At 34.2% G+C, this 23877-nt stretch overlaps 1 protein-coding gene across 4 annotated transcripts in view; it reads left to right on the plus strand.

The window, feature by feature from the left end:
- The window catches only part of CCDC178 (coiled-coil domain containing 178), a 477586-nt gene that overhangs the window by 48954 nt on the left and 404755 nt on the right, over nt 1-23877 (plus strand). For all 4 annotated transcript variants that reach the window (XM_033178030.1, XM_033178033.1, XM_033178031.1 and 1 more), the window contains 2 exons: nt 9893-10113; nt 19718-19860. In XM_033178030.1, coding sequence (XP_033033921.1) covers nt 9893-10113; nt 19718-19860 — 364 coding nt within the window. The remainder of the gene's footprint in view (nt 1-9892; nt 10114-19717; nt 19861-23877) is intronic.

The following is a 23877-nucleotide window of genomic DNA, read 5'->3' on the forward strand; positions in this document are numbered from 1 at the left end:
TTACCATCATGAATTTGGTAGTATATGATCCTACAAATTATAAAGTTGGATATGTATAGCAGTGTTCCTTTGCAAAATAAAAGGGTACTTATATTACGTTGTACCCAAACATTATCTGAAGACACAAGTAAACTTGTGACTCAGGCTCCTCAGGTATTCCCATTGTACCTGCTTCTATATATTCCCTGTCTTTCCCATAATCTACACTCTGGCTCCATGGGTACTTTCCTATGACGATCTGATGAAAGAGGATAAAACAAAACACAGCCCTGGTTTCTGAATGAATTTGAGTAGTATGTAGACATAATTTGGAGAATTACTGCATTCCAGTCACTGGATGGGAAGGGTGAAAGCTAATCACCCCAGTGGGCAGAATTTTAAGTACTCTTTGAAGAAGGAGAAATGGCTCAAGGAACATATGGGAAGTGGCAAAAGGGAAGGCAGAGTGTCAGGGAATTTGAAAATAAATGAATGTAAGACTGCTAAAAAGAAGTCTGGGAAGGTAAGAGATGACCTTTGGAAGGGATAGATTACAAAGATAATTATGTCCCATATAAATGCTCACCAGAATGCCACTGCTATGGAAGGTGGTCTCAGTAATTAATGGAATGTTAAATCTTCCATTTTGTTTTGAAATGTTTTGTCTTGTTAATTGTTCAGTTATTACTACAATCGTGCTTTGTAACAACCACCTTAGTACTCAGTGGCTTACAACAATAAGCATTTTCTTATTTGCCGATGGCTCTGTGAGTTGGCTAGGGAAGCTCTTCTTCAGGCCATATATCCAGTGACCTTGGCTCAAGGCTGTGTGTTGGGTTCAGGTCAGCTTCATGTGTCTGTCATCCACTTTGGCTAGCACCTTCCCAGGAGTAAGGTTTTCATGTGGCAAATTGCAAGAATACGAAATGGTGAATAGAAACATAGGATGCTGCTCAAAATGTCAGCTTGGAGCTGGCATACCTTCACTTCTCACACCCATTTGGAGATACAGTTCAAGTTGGGATTGGGTGGGGACACAGCCAAAATAAGTATCACATCCAAACCAAGAATCTATATGATAAGAAATTATCTCTATCCCAAGGGAGAGGGTAGTGAACAACATATCTATTATATCTTGTTTCTTATAACTATTCCTGATATTGAGTTTATTCTACGATTTCAACATATTTCATAGTAATCTCATCTTCAATTGTTAATTATATTCTGTAGAAATCCCATAAGCCTTGGATTACTTTTTGTCTCTACTAGAATCCTAGGAGTTTCATTGGTTCTAGATGAGTTTTCATACTAATTTCTTAGCTGAATTGTGATCTCTAAACTTTCTTAAGTTTCAAGTTAGAGTTTTTTATTTCCTTGAAGTCATTATTTTTCTACCCAGGGTCATTTACTGAGTTTTTTAAAATCCATGCCAAACTGTTTAAGCTCAAAGTTGTCAGTAAATTTTTAATAGTAAATCAACTTATTTCCTAGTTTTAGTTCTGTATTAGTTTGCTTTCACACTGCTGATAAAGATATACCTGAGACTGGGAAGAAAAAGAGGTTTAATTAGACTTAACAGTTTCACATGGCTGGGGAGGCCTCAGAATCACAGCAGGAGGCTAAAGGCATTTCTTACATGGTGGTGGCAAGAGAAAAATCAGAAAGAAGTAAAAGTGGAAAAATCCCTGATAACCCCATCAGATCTCGTGAGACTTACTCACTAACATGAGAATAAGATGAGAAAGACTGGACCCTATGATTCAGTTACCTCCCCTTGGTCCCTCCCACAACATATCAGAATTCTGGGAGATACAATTCAAGTTGAGGTTTGAGTAGAGACACAGCCAAACCATATCATTCCACTCCTGGCCCCTCCAAATCTCATGTCCTCATATTTCAAAACCAATCGTGCCTTCCCAACAGCCCCCCAAAGTCTTAATTCATTTTAGCATTAACCCAACAGTCCACAGTTCAAAGTCTCATCTGAGACAAGGCAAGTCCCTTCTGTCTATGAGCTTGTAAAATCAAAAGCAATTTAGTTACTTCCTAGGCACAATGGAGGTACAGGTATTGGGTAAATACAGCTGTTCCAAATGTGAGAGATTGGCCAAAACAAAGGGGTTACAGGGCCCATGCAAGTCCAAAATCCAATGGGGCAGCCAAATTTTAAGGCTCCAAAATGATCTCCTTTGACTCTAGGTCTCACATTCAGATCACACTGATGCAAAAGGTGGGTTCCCGTGGTCTTAGGCAGCTCTACCCCTGTGGCTTTGCGGGGTATGGCCTCCCTCATGACTGCTTTCATGGGCTAGCATTGAGTGTCCGTGGCTTTTCCAGGCACATGTGCAAGCTGTGGGTGGATCTACCATTCTGGGCTCTGGAGGATGGTGGCCCTCTTCTCACAGCTCCACTGGGCAGTGCCGCAGTAGGGACTCTGCTGGGGGCTCCAACCCCACATTTCTCTTCCTCATTGCCCTAGCAGAGGTTCTATGTGAGGGCCCCACCCTTGCAGCAAACTCTTGCCTGGATATCCAGGCATTTCCATACATATGAAATATAGGTGGAGGTTCTCAAACCTCATTTCTTGACTTCTGTGCACTCGCAGGCTCAACACCATGTGGAAGCTGCCAAGGCTTGGGGCTTCCACCCTCTGAAGCCACAACCTGAGCTCTACGTTGGCCCCTTTCAGCCATGGCTGGAGTGGCTGTGACATAGGGCACCAACTCCCTAGTCTTCACACAGCATGGGGACCCTGGGCCTGATCGATGAAACCACTTTTTCTTCTCGGGCCTCCAGGCTTGTGATGGGAGGGTCTGCCATGAAGGTCTCTGACATTTTCCCTGTGGTCTTGGGGATTAACATTAGGTTTCTTGCTACTTATGCAAATTTCTGCAGCCAGCTTGAATTTCTCAAAAAATGAGTTTTTCTTTTCTATTGAATTGTCGGGCTGCAAATTTTCTGAACTTTTGTGCTGTTTCCCTTTTAAAATGGAATGCTTTTAAAAGCACCCAAGTCATCTCTTGAATGCTTCGCTGCTTAGAAATTTCTTCCACCAGATATCCTACATCATTTCTCTCAAGTTCAAAGTTCCATACATCTCTAGGGCAGGGGCAAAATGCCACCAGTCTCTTTGCTAAAACATAACAAGAGTCACCTTTGCTCAAATTCCCAACAAGTTTCTTAGCTCTGTCTGAGACCACCTCATCCTGGACCTTATTGTTAATATCACTATCAGCATTTTTGTCAAAGCCATTCAACAAGTCTCTAGGAGGTTCCAAACTTTCCCACATTTTCCTATCTTCTTCTGAGCCCTCCAAACTGTTCCAACCTCTGCCTGTTACTCAGTTCCAAGGTCGCTTCCACATTTTTGGCTGTCTTTTCAGTAACACCCCACTCCTGGTACCAATTTACTGTAGTAGTCCGTTTTCATGCTGCTGATAAAGACATGCCCGAGACTGGGAAGAAAAAGAGGTTTAATGGAGTTACAGTCCCACATGGCTGAGGAGGCCTCAGAATTATGGCCAGAGATGAAAGGCACTTCTTACATGGCAGTGGCAAGAGAAAAATGAGGAAGAAGCAATAGCAGAAACCCTTGATAAACCCATCAGATCTCATGAGACTTATTCACTATCACAAGAAGAGCATGGGAAAGATCCCCACCCCCTGATTCAGTTACCTCCCCCTGGGTCCCTTCCACAACACGTGGGAATTCTGGGAGATACAATTCAAGTTGAGATTTGGGTGGGGACACAGCCAAAGCATATCAAGGTCTCTTCCATTTTCTGTTGCTTCTTGAGTCAATTTCAGTAATTTATATCTTCTGAAGAATTTGTCCATTTCACTGTAGTTATCTAGTTTGCTTGCCTAAATGTTTTTCATGAAATTCTCTTACAATTAATTTCTGTAATAGTAGTAGTGATGGTATCTTTTTCATTCCTAATTTTGGTAATTTGTGCCTTGTGTCTTTATATCATGGTCATTCCAGCAAAAGATTTGTCAATTTTGTTGATCTTTTTAAAAAATCCACTTTTGCTTCCTTTATTGATTACTGTGTTTCAGCTTTTATACCATTGAATTTTTTCCTCTGATTGCCCATATCTTATTTGCTTTGGGAATAATTTAAACCTACTATATTTTTCTTTTTATAAATTAGAAGCTTTGATTATTTACTTGATGCCTTTTTTATTTTCTAGAATTATCAGTTAAAAGTTCTAAATTTTCTTCTCAGAATGTCATTAGTTGCATTTTATAAATGTTCATATGCTGTGAGTTCATTATTATTTACTTCAGAATATCTTTTAAAATTTCCCTGAGATTTCTTATGGAATCTGTTATTTATTTAGAAGTTGCTGGTTAATTTACATTTGCCTTGAAATTTTTATAAAAATTTCTGTTATGGCTAATTTAATTATATTGTACTAGGAAATTTATTTATTTATTTATTTTATTAGGCTTTGGGGAAACAGGTGGTGTTTGGTTACATGAATAAGTTATTTAGTGGTGAGTTCTGAGATTTCAGTGCATTTATCACCCGAGCAATGTACACTGTACCCAATGTGTAGTCTTTTACCCCTTGCCACCCCAGAAACTTGTTCCAAGTCCCCGAAGTCCAATGTATCATTCTTATGCCTTTGAGTCGTCATATCTTAGCTTCCACTTATGAGTGAGAACATATGATGTTTGATTTTCTATTCCTGGGTTACTTCACTTAGAATAATAGTCTCCAATTCCACCCAGGTTGCTGTGAATGCCATTATTTTATTCCTTTGTATGGCTGAGTAGTATTCCAATGTATATATACCACATTTTCTTTATTCACTAAGTGATTAATGGGCATTTGGGCTGGTTCCGTATTTTTGCATTGCAAGTTTTGTTGCTATAAACACGCATTTGCAAGTATCTTTTTCATATACTTCTTTTCCTCTGGGTAGATACCTAGTAATGGGATTGCTGGATCAAATGGGAGATCTACTTTTAGTTTTTTAAACAATCTCCACACTGTTTTCCATAGTAGCTGAACTAGTTTACATTCTCACCAACAGTGTAAAAGTGTTCCCTTTTCACCGCATCCATGCCAACATCTATAATGTTTTTCAGTTTTTGATTATGGCCATACTTGCAGGAGTGACGTGGTATCACATTGTGGTTTTGATTTGCATTTCCCCGATAATTAGTGATGTTGAACATTTTTCTATACGTTTGTTGGCTATTTGTATATCTTCTTTTGCGAATTGTCTACTCATATCCTTAGCCCATTTTTTGATGGGGTTATTTTTTTTCTGGCTGATTTGTTTGAGTTCTTTGTAGATTTTGTCCTTTGTTGGAAGTATAGTTTGTGAAAATTTTCTCCCACTCTGTGGGTTGTCTGTTAACTCTGCTGATTATTTCTTTTGCTGAGCAGAAGCTTTTTTAGTTTAATTAAGTCCCATCTATTCATGTTTGTTTCTGTTCCATTTGCTTTTGGGTTCTTGGTCATGAAGTCTTTGCCTAAGCCATTGTCTACAAGGGTTTTTCCAGTGTTATCTTCTAGAATCTTTATGGTTTCAAGTATTAGATCTAAGTCTCTGATTCATTTTGCGTTGACTTTTGTATAAGGTGAGAGATGAGGATCTAGTTTCATTCTTCTACATGTGACTTGCCAATTATCCTAGCACCATTTGTTGAATAGGGTGTCCTTTCCTCATTTTACGTTGTTTGCTTTGTTGAAGATCAGTTGGCTGTATTTGGCTTATTTGGGTTCTCTATTCTGTTCCATTGGTCTACGTGCCTATTTTTATACCAATACCATGCTGTTTTGGCATTATGCTGAACAGAGAAAAGTTGAAAGCATTCTTCCTGAGAATTGGAGCAAGACAAGGATTTCCACTTTCACCACTTTTATTCAACATAGTACTGGAAGTCCTAGCCAGAGCAATCAGACAAGAGAAAGAAATAAAGGACATCCAAATGGGTAAAGAGAAAGTCAAACTGCTGCTGTTTGCTGATGACATGAGCGTATATGTAGAAAACCTTAAAGACTCATCCAAAAAGCTCCTAGAATTGGTAAATTAATTCAGCAGAGTTTCAGGATAATTTGTGTACAAAACTTAATGTACACAAATCAGTAGCTCTATTGTACACCAACAGCGTCCAAACTGAGAAATTAGGAACTCAACCCCTTTCATGATAGCTGGAAAAAAGAAAAAGGCTTAGGAATATACCTAATGATGTGAAAGACCTCTACAAGGAAAACCACATAACACTGCTGCAAGAAATCTTAGACTACACAAACAAATGGAAACACCTCCCATGCTCATGGATTGGTAGAATCAATATTGTAAAATGACCATATGGCCAAAAGCAACATACAAATTCAATGCAATTCCCATCAAACTGCCATCACCATTCTTCACAGAACTAGAAAAAAGCAATCCTAAAATTCATATGGAACCAAAAAATAGTCTGAATAGCCAAAGCAAGACTAAGCAAAAAGAACAAATCTGAAGGCATCATGTTACCTGACTTCACACTATATTATAAGGCCATAGAAACATTTTTAAATGTTTCATTCATATTTAAATTATTTGTAGTTTATAAATTTCCTAAAATTTTATCTGGGAGAATGTTCTGTTTAGTTCAAATTTATGTATACTCTGCTGTTGTTGGGTAGACTATCTATAAATATCAGGTCAATTTGGTTGATAGTGCTGTTCAAGTGTTTTCTCTCCTTAAGAATTTTCTGTCTAGTTATTCATTGACTTGTTGAGAATAGGGTGTTCATTTTAACTATTAATTCAGAAAATAAACCAATCATATCAAAGTTATTATTTCAATTGTCAGATTTGCTCATGTAGTTTAATTTTTCAAATTTAAAATACACTAACAAGTTGTCAAGAACATAAGAAATGTAGCATGGCCAACATTTAAGTTTGGAATGGAAATTTCTGGAAATAAATAGACATCAGTGTTAGATTTAGCCCTGGGGGAATCCTTGAAACCCTGATGTCCTTGAGTTGCCATTTTGATGTATGTGTAGGGTACAGGATACTGGAAATAAAGCTTAAGTCTCACCCAGAGTGACAAGTCTAATCAGAGATCAGGACATAAAAATGAGAATCCAAAGGTCTAATCCTCAGCCTAAGAGTGAACCATGAATAAACCTGCGGCTCAGCTTGAGCAGCCAAGAAATTTGTTTGTTTCTCTTATACACTGGAGGAAAATAATGCTTCCTAAGCATTTGTAATGTACTAATCTTAAATAGATTTATGACCCCCCACTGCCTGCTGTCTGTGTGCTTAAAAACTGTTCAGTGGAGAATGTCATTTAAATGTTCTGTAGGTTGGTAGTAAAGTCAGGCAACTGACAGGATAAAAGGCAAATTTGCTCTGCAAGACTAAAACTTCAACCCAGGCACTAAAAATGTATCTCAGATAAAGTTCCAAGAAAAGAAGCAGCTCAATATTAAAAATCATAAAACACACAAAGATCCAGGTTCAATGGGTGTGAATCAGTAGATGCAGACCACATAATTTTATTCAAAATGTGTCAGATATAGGATTATATCTGATATTATAAAATAACTGTTAGATACATTTCAAGAAATAAAAAGGTTTAAAAAGCAAGGACAAGAAACTTTTTTAAAGAAAGGAAAATATACAAATGAAAAACTATGAGAAATGAAAATTGTATAAAATTAATTTAATAATTGGTTAAATTGTTTATTAGACGCAGAGAAGTAATAGTTAAGTGTAAAATTTGAAGAAATTGCATGGAATGCATCACATCAAGACAAAGAGAGAAAAATAAAATATTTAAAACAAGGCATATAGAATGAGAGGGCATCATGAATATTTAATAGAAGATCTTCATGAAAGTAATAATGGCAATATTTAACAAGATAATGTCCAACTCTTTAGAAGAAAAGTCTTGCTGTCTAGTTGGTGAGGGTAAAAAACATAAAAAAAGATGTTATCAAACATTGCACATATCAAAAAATAAAAAAATTTAGAAGTATTTCATTTAAAAATCATTAAAATTATCATTACACATATGGGAAAAATCCAAGTCATTAAAGAGAAATCAGTAGTTTTTGTTACATCAAAAAGAGGGACTTAATTAATTATCCAGGAATATGAGTTTAGAAGTTAGACAAAAAGCAAAATAAATACAAAGAAAAAAGGAGAAACCCAATAACAAAATAGTAAAATAATAAAAATATATAATGCAGAAGAGATGCAAAGCTGAAGTTGGCTCACTAGAAAGAGCATAATGTAAAACCAATGGCAAAATTAATGAAAAACACAGTGAGAATGTATAACTGATTCAGATTAGGAATGAAAATACATAGGGATGTAGCAGTGATTAATAGTGATGATGACATTAAGAACAAATTTCTTTGAATAATGTCGAAACTTTGACAAAGTAAATAAATTTACAGAGAAAAATAGGTTGCTGAATAAATAGATAACCAAAATATTCATATAATCATTAAAAGAATGATTTTGACCCAGTAACTAAAAATCCTTCCTCACAAAATAAATAAATATATACATAGGGCCATGGGGCTTAATATGCAATTTCAAACTTCCGCAACACCTTAGAGAAAAGAAATCGAAAGAAACTACAGCTGATATAAGAAGCTATCATAAATTATAAATCAAAATTAAATGATCACAGTATAAATATAGAAAAATACAGGCCAAAATTGCAAGTACAAATGCAGAAAGTCCCAAGTAAAGACATCAGCAAATTCCATCAAGAAATTTATTTTAAGAAGATTAAAAAGAAAGTAAACTAACCCACTTAGTTTTATTCCAAGAATGCAAGAATCAGTTAATGCTAGAACTTAATATAATGAGAAAATCTTTCAATGTAATTTTTCTAAAATTGTCCTTGTCTGTTCATTGGGATTTAATTAAATTTATACATTAATATAAGGAAATGTCTGTGCTTAAAATTTCAAATATTTTTTACAGAAAAAATAATTTTTATTCATTTATTCAAATTCACTTTTGTGTTGTCTGGTAGCACGCTGTCACTTTCCTGTTACAGACCTTATTCAGTTAATGTTAGGTTTATTAATAGATTTATGTAGTTTATTTTATATTTTAGTTTTGCTATTGTGAGATATTCTGTTTTCAACATATTTATATATAGACAAGCATTTTTTATATTACTTTTACATGAACTATCTTATTTATAATAATTTTCATTTTACTATTTCATGTGTTTTTCTATAAGAAAATAATAATCACTTTTGCCTTTTTCGTCCTGATACTTGTAAGTCTTATTTCATCATTTTCCTTCTAGGTGGTTTTGGAAGGCCTCACCTCTTGCAGTTCTCACTTTGAAGCAGTTACATAGAGTACTTTATAGAATGATCAGAATATACATTGACCGTACAGCATAAACAGGATTTGTACTAGAATAACTATTATCTTATGAAACATATAGTTTAATCCTTTTGATGATCAATTAAGAAAGTAATATGTTTTATAGTACCTTTTATTTTAGAGGTAATAAGATTCAGCCAGGCACGGTGGCTCATGCCTGTAATCCCAGCACTTTGGGAGGCCAAGGCAGGTGGAGTCCCTGAGGTCGGGAGTTTGAGACCAGCCTGATCAACATGGAGAAACCCCATCTCTACTAAAAATACAAAATTGGCCAGATGTGGTGGCACATGCCTGTAATCCCAGCTGCTTGGGAGGCTAAGGCAGAAGAATTGCTTGAACCTGGGAGGCGGAGGTTGCAGTGAGCCAAGATCATGCCATTGCACTCCAGCGTGGGCAACAAGAGCAAAACTCCATCTCAAAAAAAAAAAAAAAAAAATTGATTCACAGATAAGGGATTTCTGACATTAAAATGTTTTATATTTATGTATATCAAATATTTCTTCCAATCAGATTTTCTTTTGTTCTTATCCTTCTATATCTAGAACACGAGGCCTATTTGCGAGATGTTATAGAGTTACAATGGCATCTTGAAGATAAAGTTAATCAACTAGAACATTTTGAAAAACAAAAGACGGAGTTAGAAGAAGCAAATGCAAAGATTCAAGCAGACATAGACTACATGAATGAACATGACCCTCTACTGGACTCTAAGCGGAATCAGGAACTTCAAGATCTGAAGAACCACTATAAAAAAAAAAAGGAGGTAAATAAATAAATGAATGCATGAGCATTTCATAAATTATTACTTAGTTATACAAAAACTTTTCAACCATAAGAAATTAACACAGCTTTAAAGGTGTTTTTCTTCTTAAAACTGACCCACCCTTTATCTCTACACATTACCAACTGTAGGTATTCATTTTAACTATATCTTCTTTTCTTACCATTATATTTAAGATTATTAAGCATGTTTAGTCAAGCTTCTAGTAAAATGTTGGTGACTTAAAATAGCAGGTAAGGCCGGGTGTGGTGGCTCATGCTTGGAATCACAGCACTTTGGGTGGTAAGCACTTTGGGTGCATTGCTTGAGCCCAGGAGCTAGAGATCAGTTAGAGTAACATGGTGAAACCCCATCTCTACTAACAATACAAAAATTAGGCAAATGTGGTGTCTTGTGCCGGTAGTCTCCTCTACTTGGGAGGTTGAGGTGGGAGGTTTGCTTGACCCCTTGAGGTTGAAGTTGACGTGTGGGGATTGCTTGACCCCTGAAGGTTGAGGTTGCAGTGATTCATGATTGTGCTACTGCAATCCAGCCTGGATGACAGACTGAGACCGTCTCAAAACAAAGCAAAACAAAGCAAGAACTTCAGAAAAATAAAATTACGGGTTTTTTATTTTAAGCCATAATCATACTGAGCAAAAATGCAAGTAAAATATATAATTTCATTGATGATGAAAATATGTAAATGAAATGAAAGTATTTTAATGGTTAATTAGATATTTAACTCTATCATGGAATATGAAAATGGTTTATTGATAATTGTCACAAAATGAACAAATTTCAATTTGTATTATATTTATTTTTGAACATTTTAAAGTAAATAAAACAAATTGTTAAATGTCTCCTGTGTTCCCCTCAACAGTTCCATTTTCATTCCTCCTTTTCCAAAGAAATTCTTTATCATGAATTTCATGTGTCTATAAGCCAAATTTGTATAATTATATATATGCATGTGTGTTGATAAATAATACATGGTATTTTTTTTTGCCTTTACATGTTACTGTTCTTTTTCTTTTTTTTTTTTTTATACTTTAAGTTCTAGAGTACATGTGCATAACGTGCAGGTTTGTTACAATACATGGTATTTTTAATCATACAAACAGTAGCATACATTGTACAATATTCTGCAACCTGTTTTTTAATCTGACAGTTTTTTAGTTTAATCAAGCTACTGTTGATATGTATGGATCTAGTTCATTCATTTTACTTACAATGTTCCATCAAATAGATATTTCACAATGTAATTACTTACCATTTCATCTTCTGTTGGCCATCTGAGTTGTTTCCAATATCTGGCAGCAAAACTGCTTATTTGACTGTAAACAATAATCACACATGAATACCTTCCTTTACATGTATCTGCATGTAAATTTTTCCTATTGGGGTTATATACCTAGTTGGGTATTTACTGGACTGTGGGTTATACACATTTACTATTTTATTAGATAACATCAAGTTATTCTTCAGAGTGCCTATAACAATTTCTATTACTGGAGTAGTGGCAATACTGAAGTCTCATTTCTCCACTGTGGACAAGAATGCAAGTACTGTCCTCCTTTTTTTTAGTAATAGACCCTTATACAGTTGGATGACAATTTCCCTTTTCTCATTGTATTTCTAATGAGATGTAGGTAGCAGTTATTGGCTGCGATTTCCATGAAATATCTTTGAAACAGACTGCCTCACCCAGGCAGTCTATTTGGCCATTTGCCTCAGCTATCATACCTAGGTTGCTGGAAGTTTAGAAAATGCCAAATAAGCTATTTACTAAACTTCCAGCAACCTTGATACAATAGCTACAGGTCTAACTTCCATTTTACAGCATGAAGCAACCTTGGGGATGGAAGCCACAACTCAGGATGGCTGAAGAGCAAAAGGATAGTCAGATATATTTCTGTGAGAGAAAAGTAAACTGCAACCTTGTTTAAGCAACTTATTTGGTTTATTTCTGTAACTTACAGCAAAACTCAATCCTAACTGGTATAATTTGGTTAACATTTTTACTGTCATTCTTTAAAATTTTGTCTATATGTGTTTTAATTGGTATCCTTTTGTTTTACTGTGTTTTTCCCTGATAGTGAACTTGGGTACATGATAAGCAGGGCAAGTGGAGTTTTTGGGCAGTTGGAAGATCAGGCTTGTGAATGGAAAGAAAGGGTTCATTCTAGCAGACCAAAAAAAAAAAAAAAAAAAAAAAGCAACATTTGCGTAAAGCTTATCAGGGCTAAAATGACGGTTAATTTAATTGTCAACTTATGGGGCCATGATGGCCAGATATTTGGTCAAACATTATTCCAGATGTTTTCAATAAATGTACATTTTTTGGACGAGATTAACATTTGAATTGGTAGATTTACAGTAAAACGTATTATTCTCCATATTGTGGGTGGGTCTTGTGCAATCAACTGAAGGTCTTAACAGAACAAAAACTGACTTCCTCTGAGCAAGAAAGAATCCTGTAAGCACACTACTTTTGGACTGGGACAACAGCAACTTTCCCCTGGGTCTTTAGCCTGCCAGCCTTCCCTGCAGATTCTGGACTTGTACCTCCAAAATAGTGTGAGCCTTTTCCTTAAAATCAGCCTGTCTCTCTCCCCCTTCTTCCTCGCTCCTATTGGTTGTTTCTCTAGAGAAGCCTGACCATTAATGCAATGACTGCCCTTCTTTTATTTCGTCGTTATTGTGCTACTCCATTACCTCCTAAATTCCTAGATCAGTGCTTCTGCTTACCTGCCTTTAAGTCAGCTGGTGACCTTCTAACTATTCCAGGGGTCAAAATGAGAGTTTGGACCTCTTGGCTTCTGTAGTGTGAGCCATAAACTCTGTGAAACCATCCACTATGGGTGTACAATGCAAGGGAAAGGAATTCCCCAAGAAAAAATAATTCCTCATCATGAAATTGAGGTGCTATTAAGAAAGGCTATAAATGTCATGCAGCCAAAATATGAAAACTCTCTAATATAAGGTAGAAGGAAAGTGATATCTTAGTAAAAGTAAACACATTTTTCTTCAGTAAAATGAGCATAACTGACAATACTCAAAAATGAAAAGCAGAATTATGAGCACTGAGAGGCCCAAATACTTCCTCAGAGAGAAATAAAAATACATACATTGAGATTGTAAAAATTCTTGCCAACAAATTAGATAACCTAGATAAAATGGAATCAAGAAGAAACAGGAAATCTGAACAGGTGTATAACAAGCACAGAAATTGAATAAGTAATTAACCACCTCCCCTCTCTCCACCAAAACAAACAAAAAAAATCATGCCCAGGACCAAACACACACTAGTGAATTATACCGAACACACACACACACTCTCTAATAATTCTCAAACTTTCAAACTCTTCCAAAAGGAAGAGAAGAGGAAGAGGAGAAAGGAACACTTCCTAACTCATCTATGTCAGCATTACCTAGTTACTAAAGCCTGATAAATATATCACAAGGAAGTAAATTATAGACCAATGTACCTTATGAATATAGATGCAAAAATCCTCAACAAAATCCTAGCAACCCAAATCTAGCAGCATATTAAAAAGATTATACATCATGACCAAATGGCATTTATCCCAAGAATACATATGTAATACAACATATGAAAATAAATCAGTTTAATGTACCACATTAATAAAATAAAGAAAACACACACACACACACGATTGTCTCAGTTGAAGAACAAACAATGGACAAAGTTCAAAATTCTTACATGATAAAAACCCTCAACAAACTAGAAAAAGAAGAACACTTGCTCACTCTGAATAAGGACATTTTTGTAAAACCCACAGGTAATACTAAACATAATGGTGAAAGACTTAAACCTTTTCCTCTAGGATCATATATAAGAGAAGGATACCCACTTTTACTACTTCTATTTGACATTGTATAGAAAGTTCAAGCCAGAGTAGTTAGGCAAGTAAGATAAATAAAAGGCATACACATTAGAAATTAAAAAGTCAAATTTTCTTTATTATCAGAGGACATGATTTAATATATAGAAAATCCCAAAGATTTCACAAAAGTCTCCTAGTGCTAAAAATCACATTTAGCAAACTTGCAGAATTCAGCTCAACACACAAAGCTCAGTTGTATTTTTGTACATTAGTGGTGAACCGTCCAAAAAAATTCAAGAAAACAATTTCATACACAGGTCATCAAAAATAATAAAATACTAATAATTTTAAGAAGATGAAAGATTTGTGTAGAAAAAACTATAATGTTTTGCTGAAATAAATGGAATAAGAATCGAATAAATTGAAAGACATCTTGTATGCATGAATTGGAAGACTCAATATTGTTAAAGTGTCAGTAGCACCTAAAAATATCTGTGAAGTCAATGCAATCCAGAACAAAAGTTCAATGATCTTTTGCAGACATGGAAAAGCCTACCCTAATATTTACATGGAATTGCAAGGAACTCCAGATAGCAAAAATAATCTTGTAAAGAAGACCACATTGGAGAAGTCACATTTTCCAATTTCAAAACTTATTACAAAGCTGTAGTAAGCAAAATATATTTGCCTAAGGTATAAAGAAATAGATAAATAAAGTAGAACTGAAATGTCAGAAATAAACATATATATCTATGACTAATTGATTTTTGACAAGGTGCAAGACCAATTATTTATTGAAAGAAAGTGTAGCCTCTTCAACAAATGATGCTGGGACATTGAATATCCAAATATATATTAAAAAGAGTAAAAGTGGACCCCTACCTCCCACTGTATAAACATTAGCTCAAAATGAATCAAAGACATAAATATAAGAGTTTAAACTATAAAACTCTTAAAAGACAACCTAGGGATAGCCAGGCACAGTGGCTCATGCCTGTAATTCCAGCACTGTGGGAGGCTGAGGTGGGCAGATGATGAGGTCAAGAGATCGAGACCATCCTGGCCAACATAGTGAAACCCCGTCTCTTCTAAAAATACAAAAATTAGCTAGGCATGGTGGCAGGGGCCTGTAGTCCCAGTTACTCAGAAGGCTGAGGCAGGAGAATGGTTTGAACCTGGGAGGTGGAGGTTGCAGTGAGCTGAGATGGCGCCACTGCACTCTAGCCTGGCGACAGAGTGAGACTCTGTGTCAAAAAAAAAACAAAAAACAAAAAACCTTGCGATAAATCTTTATGACCTTATGACCTTGGATTTGGAAATGGATTCTTAGATATGGTACCGAAAACACAAGTAGCAAAAGAAAAAAAATAGAAAAATTGGACTTAGTCAAAATTAAAAGCATTCTTGCATCAAAGGACACAAGAAAGTAAAAAGACAACCTATGGAATGAAAGAAAACATTGCAAATTATATGTATCTCAAACGGATGTAGTTCCCAGAGTATAAAAAGAACTCTTATAATTTGACAACTGAAAGACAAACAACTAAATTTAAAATAAACAGAGAACTTGCCATGAACAGACATACATATATCTGTTATATATGTGTTCATAGTAGTGAACAGATAGACATATCTTCAGAAAGACATACAAATGGGCAGCAAACTTATGAAAAGATGTATGTTCAACATCATTAGTCTTTAAAAAATGCAAATCAAAAACCACAATAAGATACCAGTCATACCCATTAGGATAGGATTAAAAATAAAATGGAAAGTAACACGGATACCCTAGAGATACTGGAACCATTGTAATTTGCCGGTGGGAATGCAAAAATAGTGTAGCTACTATGGAAAACATTTTGGTTATTTCCAAAATAGCTAAGCACAGAATTACCATATTCTTAAGCAATTCTACTCCCAGGTATAAATCTAAAAGAAACAAAAGCTGAGACTAAAGAAACAAAAGCGAAAGCAAAAACTTGTACATAAATATTCGTTAGTAGCACTATTCACAGTAACCAAAAGAAACAGCCCAATGTTTATTTACTGAGATAAACAAAATGTGATATATCAATGGAACGAAATATTATTAAGCCATAAAAAGAAATGAGGTACTGATACATGCTACAACATGAATAAAACGTCAAAGCATTATGCTAAGTAAAGAAGCTAGACACAAAAGGTCACATATTGCATAATTCATTTATATAAAAGATCCAGTATAGGTAAATCCGTAGACACAGAAAGATTAGTGACTGCGTAGGGCTGGGGTAAATGTAATATCAAGTTTTGTTTGTCATGTCGTGTTCGTAATAACATTTTAAAACTCTTTAAAATTATTATTTTTTTATTATGCAATCTTGACCTAGTTTTAAGGCCCTGGCTAGAGGCCTGCTGAAGTTACCTGGTTGCTTAAAAAATTCAAAACTCCTAGCCAGCGTGCTTGGGCTTTAGTAAATGCTGCTGCATTACAACATATGAAAGGACTGATACTTTGGGCTAATTGGGTTTTCACAAAGGGAGTCTGCTATACCTCTTTAAGTGCACACCCCAATACCTGGGAGGTAGACTGGAAGTCTTGGAATGAGAGAGAAGGCTGCCTTCAAGTTAGGCCAGAGGGCTGCTAAATCCCCTTTTTCTGTAACCGAGAAGGTATGCAATATAGCAGACAAAGATGGTAACTAGAAGCCCAAAACAAGAAAAAAAGAATTGAAAAAAAACCCAAAACAATAGGATACAGAGTGGGAAGTAAAGAGTTGCCCCCTTTAGAGTAAACAACTCTGGGAATCCCTTGCCTCATAGATACCCAAAATATAAATCAAGGTCCCACATGTCTCTAGATATGCTAAGGCCATAAAACAAGGCTTGCAAGGACACTCAGCCCCTCCAGAGTTCCAGGCATGACAGAGTAGCCAAGGCACGTATTTTACTTCTTAGAATACACGATGTGTTGTGTTGTCTTACTCAGTTTTGAGGCCGTGGCTAAAGGCTGGCTCTCCCTTTCTTGAGAAGCTGATTAAACCCACATCTCCAACCCCTTCCTGGGCCCTCACATTCCATGCTACTATGTACCCATCCTACTCTCACCAGAGACAGGCCCCAAACAAGTAGTGAAACCCACTGTACTTCAGAGTCTACTGAAATGATTAAAATTAGCCACTCCACAGAGATCTGAAATTTAGCTACCCACCCCCACTACTTGCCACCCATAAGCTGTCCCATATAGCTCCAGCTTGCTGCTAACCTGTCCCCAGCTGAAACCCCTAACACAGCCCTACCTGGTAGCCATCTCTCCTTTGGAGCTGTAAGTAACAGAATTTTGCCTTTCATCTAGCCCAGTTTCGCTGCGTTGCGTCTTCCCACCAGGAGAATCTTTTTAAACAGGAAGGGGAGACTAGGGAGTAACCATTTAATGAGTTCAGGGTTTCCCTTTGGGATGATGAAGATGTTTTGGAACTAGAAAAGGGTCATGTTGGTACAAAATTGTGAATGTACCGAATGCCACTGAATTGTACACTTTAACTTGTCTCATTCTATACTATGTAAGTTTTACTTCAACAAATAAACTTAAAAAAATTTAGAAAGGATAAACTACTACAAAAGATGCATTGTAAGATCACCATCCCATAAAACTAAAAAAAAAAATTATACTACAAAAATACCTTAACCACAAGAAAAATCTTGTATGTAGATATTATTCCAGTATCAAAGGGAAACTCAAAAATAAAATATCAAATTATTGCACTTAATAATAAACCCTAAAGCTGGTGATACTGCAGTTGCATATGATCTAACCTGCAAAAGATGAATAATTCCAATATTGTTTTAAATATTTAGTCCAAAGAAGAGGAGGGAAATGTTTTAATTAAATGAAGGTGACATATTTCAATACCAAAACTTTATGGAAATTCTACAAAAATAACATTACATATATAAGTTACCAATAAACACATATTTGAAAAATTATGTAAAATATTTGCCAAAGAATTCTTCAATATAAGAAGAGAAAAGTATATCACTCCAAAAAAATTTATTATAACAATGTGCCAATGGTTTAACAGCAGAAAATCTAGGTATATAATTTATTGTATCAACATGATTAAAAAATAGAATTTTATCAAAAGATGCTTAAGATGTATTCATTATTCAAAAACTGGCAATTGTAATAAAAAATTAAAATTTAAAAAATACCTTAATTTAAATAAAGAACTATTTCACATAAGCATCCATATTAATCACTAAAATGCTAAAGCTGTAATAATAGGAACAAATCAGGTAAACCTGACATCCGTATTACAATTTAACATCATTTTGAGGATTTTTGCTATGTAATAGGACAATAAAATGAAATAAAAGATATACATTTAAAAATTGTGAAATAAAATTATTTTAATATTATTATAATTAAAACATCAAATAGAAGACTGTTGTTTTCAAAATAAGTTTGTATCCACCAGAACTAAACCATCCAATACAACATACTTTTACTAGCACGAATAAAGTTTTTTTCCATACTTTCAATAAATAGTTAAAAATATAAACAGAAAACTCCTTTACTAGCAGAGTCATTAAATATTGATGACGAAATTTATAAAGGTATAGACATTTAAGACTACAATTATGAAATCATATTGAAGAAAATAAAGAGACAATTAATTTAGACACATAATATATTCTAAGACGGGAAGGCTTATTATAGTAAAAATATCAATCATTCCAAAATTGTTATAGAAACAGCCATCAAATTCTGGTAAAATTTACACAATAACCTTTTGGCCTGTCAATTTAAATAATATTATTAGAAAAAAGTAATGTAAAATGCTGGAAAGAGTTTTCAAACATGGACTTTCTTCTGTTCCACTGGTGAGAATACAAGCTGTTACCCCTTATTCTGGAGAGTAATTTGGCAACCAATATTAATCAACATTCTTAAAATATTTGCTAATACCTTATGACTCAGAAAATTCTGTTTTAACAGTACGTTTGAAGAAAATATTCAAGAACATGCAGTATAACTATAGATTGTGCAATTTCCTTACATGGTTCTTCATCACAGTACTGTTTATGTTACGTGTCCCTCATATATATGTTGTGCATGTCACACTGTGCATAATGCTCATATAATTGACAATGAGTTAAATCATGAGTATGTGTGATATAAGGGAATACTAAGTAACAGTAATGTGATACAGCGATATACAGAGAGAGATGGAAGAGATGGAGACAGGAGCATTAGTATGATGTTTGTTAATTAGTAAAACAGGAGATTAGTATGATGTTTGTTAATCAGTAAAAAGAGTAAAAACTGAATATTTTGAAGTATTACACTAAGATATTAGGTTGGTGCATACTTTTAATGGCAAAAACCGCAATTATTTTTGCACCAACCTAAGAATAATGTTTTTTCTTAGTGGAGAGGAGTACAGGTGACTTTGTCATTGTTCATCTTTGTTTTCTGACTTTTTTAATAATAAAGTATTATTTGAGTAATAAAAATAATTTTTTTATGAGTGAAGACATAATGATTTCATTTTGGACATGTTAACTTGGATATTGAAATTATTTTCTTCAGTAACATTTATACATTCCCAGCGTTAATGCCTGTCAGGGCTGAAATTACACTTACCAAACAATAGGTTAAATGTGGGAGAACATGTTTTTAAAGAACTTTTAATCTAAATCAATACTACACTAAGTTAAAGTTATTATTTTTAACCATTAAGTGCAAATATAAGCAAAAATGTTTTCATTTCTAGGTAATGGACCTACACAGAAAAGTTTGTGAAGAACTTGAAGAAGCTTTAGCAGCCTGTGAAAATGCCAGACTGAAGGCTCAGCAAATTAAAGAAGAGATGGACAAAGATATTTACCAGGATGAAAATACCATAGAGGCTTACAAGTAAGAATTTTTCACAAACATTAATTATAGCATTTAGAAATTAAATATTAAGTAAAAATGTAATGTATATTTCTATACAGAAAATTTTAAGAGAAAAATAAAATTTTAAATTATTCATACCTGTCTCATCACCAAGTTTATACGTAAAAAGATATATATTTCATATATGTAAAATTATGTGTGTATAAATCCCTAAAGTACTATATTTCTGTGTCATCTTAAAGCTCTTCATATATATTGCCAAATTGCCTGAGGACATGTTATAACAATAAATATACCTACAATGTGTGCAAAAGTAACTATTAAAAAAAATTCAGTATGCGATATGATTAAAAACAAATTAGATATCAATAAATGAATTATATACTTAGCATGTAATATTTCAACTTGAATTTATTTGATTACTAATAAAATGAAATATTTAAATATATAGATTACTTATTTTTGGTATATTATTTATTGAGAGTTTTTTATTTTCTACATTTGTCCCTGATGTATTTATTTTCTGATGTTCTTTCAGTTCCTTCTGTTGACTATAACTTCTTTATGATTCTGTGTGATATAATATTTTTATTTATTCAAATTGATCTATGATTTAGTATAAAAGAATTTATAGTCACTATGGGAGTTAGAGTCATATACATATAAGCAAAATCAATACAGTTTATACAAAATTTCACAACCTAGATAACATTCATTTCTTACGGTGTTTATATTTCCTCACATCCAATGTATATTTCAACATGTAATTTAATATTATCTATTTAGTTGATAAATAGATCTCTTTTATAACTAACCTGATAAGTTATATTTGATCAATTGGATATATTTTCTAATTTTCATCATGATTTCTTCTTTGACCCATGGTTTATTAAGAAATATGTATTTTAAAAATTTCTATGTTGAGTTCTAATTAATTTTTATTATTGCTTTCCAGTTGAATTGTATTTCCATGAGAAAAATGTATATAGTTTCAAACTGTGAAAATTGTTTAGGCTTAATTAAGATGGCATTTTTTGGCATGTATTCCTTGTGTCATTGAGAATAACATTTGTTCTTTACTTGTTGAGTGTACTGTTGTTACTCTTTCATTAGATCAAGTTTACTAAGCATGGAGGTTAATCTTTATACTACAGCATTAACATTATCCAGGTGTTCATTCAAAATTCAGAAAATTAGACTCAACACTGACCTATTAAATGAGAATCTACACTTTTAAAAGACTCCAAGGTGATGTTTGAGAAGCATTGCTCCGTTTATTAATTTTTTTTTTTTTACTTTTTCTGTCAAGTATTGAGGAGGGTCTATAATTGCCCACTTGTCTACATAATTATTTTTATCAGTTTTTACTTCCTATATTTTGAGTCTATATTCTCAGGTGCATGCAAATTTGAAGTTGTTATATCCTCCTGGGATACCAATTAACATCTTTTATCATTATGAATTAACCTTCTTTGACTCTTGGAATATTTTTGCTTAAACTCAATCAAGGCATTAATACAGTTGTACTAGCTTTCTTTTGATTAATATTTTCAATTAATCTCAATACTTTGAAGTTTTTATATTTTAGATATATCTGTTATAAACACCATGTAGACACATTTTTTTTTCAGTTTGAAAATATTTTCAAGGGTGGACCATTAAGTGCATTCATGAATCACTAATATATTTGGATATAAACCACCACATAACTTACTCTATTTGCCACATTTGTTGTATTTTTTTCTTTTTTATTGCCTTTTTCTTGTTGATTATTATTATCATTATTTCTTGAATTTGAGTATTATAATTTTATTTCTATTCTTTTCGTAGGAAATCCTATTAATTACCACAGGCAAACTTAATGTTGTCAGACTCTAAAAAACAACTGATACTGTTATCCTGCTGGACAATAAAAGGAACTAAGAAAAATGTTACTCTAGTTATTACATTTCTTCTGAATTAAATATTTGTTACTGTTGCTGAATATTTCATTGTATAACAGATAAGTACATTATTATTGTTTTAAGTAGTCAAGGTTATTTTTTAAATTTACCCACAAAATAACTATTTTTATTTTTTCTTCATGAATGTTAGACTTTTCATCTAAGAGTACTTTCTGGCTGAAATAGATCCTTTAGCATAACCTTTAGCAAAGTTTTCCTGATGATAAACTTTCAGAATTTTTGTTTGAAGGACATTTTCTTTTTCATAGAATAGTTAATTCTTAGTTGACCTTCATATATTAGTTATAACATTTCATAATCTATTAATTTTCATTTTTGCATTCAGAAGGAAGCTGACCATTTGACTTTCAGTTTTATGCATCTAATCTATATATTTTTTTCCTTTGGCTGTTTTGCCTGTTTTTAAGAGCATCTCTTTGTTATGAATTTTAATTAATTTTATTTTTCAAGATATTCTAGGTGTTAATTTTTATTTATTCCATTGGGATTTGTTAGTCTTTTTGTTTCTATGTATTGGATTTTTCATTCATCCTGAGCATTCTGAATCACAATTTTTTCAAACATTTCCTTGGTCCCATTTTCTATGTCTTCTTGTGCTCAAATTAAACATATATTAGATTTTCTTATTGGGTACTCCATGCTTCTTACTCATTTTCTCACATTTTCTGTTTTCAAGCCTTCTGAAGAATTTCTTCTGGCTTATTACCCATTTAAATCATTTCCTTTTGTCCTGAATTTAATGTGAAGATCATATGACTGCACCTTGGAGACCACTAACTATGAGAAATGCAACTGACCAAAGGACTCTGTTGTTAGCAGCATCTAACGTGGCTTCCAGTGATTTCAGCTTCTCCTCCCTGATATTCATGTTACTGACAAAGCCACTCTCCCAGAAGATGGTATCTTTCCTTGTTTGGAGTCACAGTCCCAATACACAAAACCAAAAGTCAGCATTAAGCAGTGCAGACCATGGAATTGAGAAGTAGTAACATGACTCACAAGTTAACTTCTCCACTAATGAAGGGTGAGGGGGTTAAAATATAAGATTTATTTAATGAGGAGGTTGGACATTAAAAGCAAGGAGAGGGAATATTCATGTCTTTTCCAGAAATAGGTAGTCAACTTCCCAGAACCAGAGTACTGCTTCATTTTTGTCCTCCTATGCTTTCTTCCAGTTGTGTCATGGGGACTGGCAATGGTCATTTAGCATGGAAATGAGATTATAATGAGGCCTGAGGTCCTTTTGAAGTCCTTAGGTTGGCTATCTTGGTTTAAACCTGTCTCAGCTGGTCTGGTTACAAAGGGAACTGTTTTTTATCACAGGTGTTCTGTTTCTTAAAGATAAGCAGCGTTAAGGCAGGGTAGAAATTCAGCTATGTCATGTAGGCATTACACTGGATAACAAGTTCCCCCTTTTCTGTATATTCACTCCTCATTCTTGAAGGGTGCTGAGGGGTGAAAGTCTGTCTTCTACAACTTCCTCAATCTGAAGTTGGGTGTTAATATTGTTACAGGAAAGGGGTCCCAATCCAGACCCCAAGAGAGGGTTCTTGGATCTCATGCAAGAAAGAATTCAGGGTGAGTCCACAGTGTAAAACAAAAGTAAGTTTATTAAGAGAGGTAAAGTGGTGAAAAGACAGATACTCCATAGACAGAGTAGGACGTTTCTGAAAGTAAGAGGAGGAACGTGTCCACTCTAAGTACAATGATTATATATATGGGAGATGTGCTCTGCTACAAGAGTTTGTGATAAAGGATTAATTTTCTTAATTACTGTATTTTGCAAGAATCGGTATTATCTTTAAGACAAAATTAGGAATGCCTTTGTTTGCCAGATATTGGGATATCTGGACACTCCCAAATCTGGGTCTGTGTAGTAAACATTATTTGTTCCCTTACCATAAACATCTAGAGGCTAGGAATGCCTAAATTTCTGAGAATGCAGCCTATCAAGGCCCAGCCTCATTTTCCTAGCCCTCAGTCAAAATGGAGTCACTCTGGTTCCAACACCTTTGACAATATGGGTCCTGTTAGAGGAGTGAATTTTTTCCCTAGCTAGTCTTAGATAGGT

This window comes from Trachypithecus francoisi, unplaced genomic scaffold (genome assembly GCF_009764315.1).
Source record: "Trachypithecus francoisi isolate TF-2019V2 unplaced genomic scaffold, Tfra_2.0 Lachesis_group19, whole genome shotgun sequence".
NCBI classification, from domain to species: Eukaryota; Metazoa; Chordata; class Mammalia; order Primates; family Cercopithecidae; genus Trachypithecus; species Trachypithecus francoisi.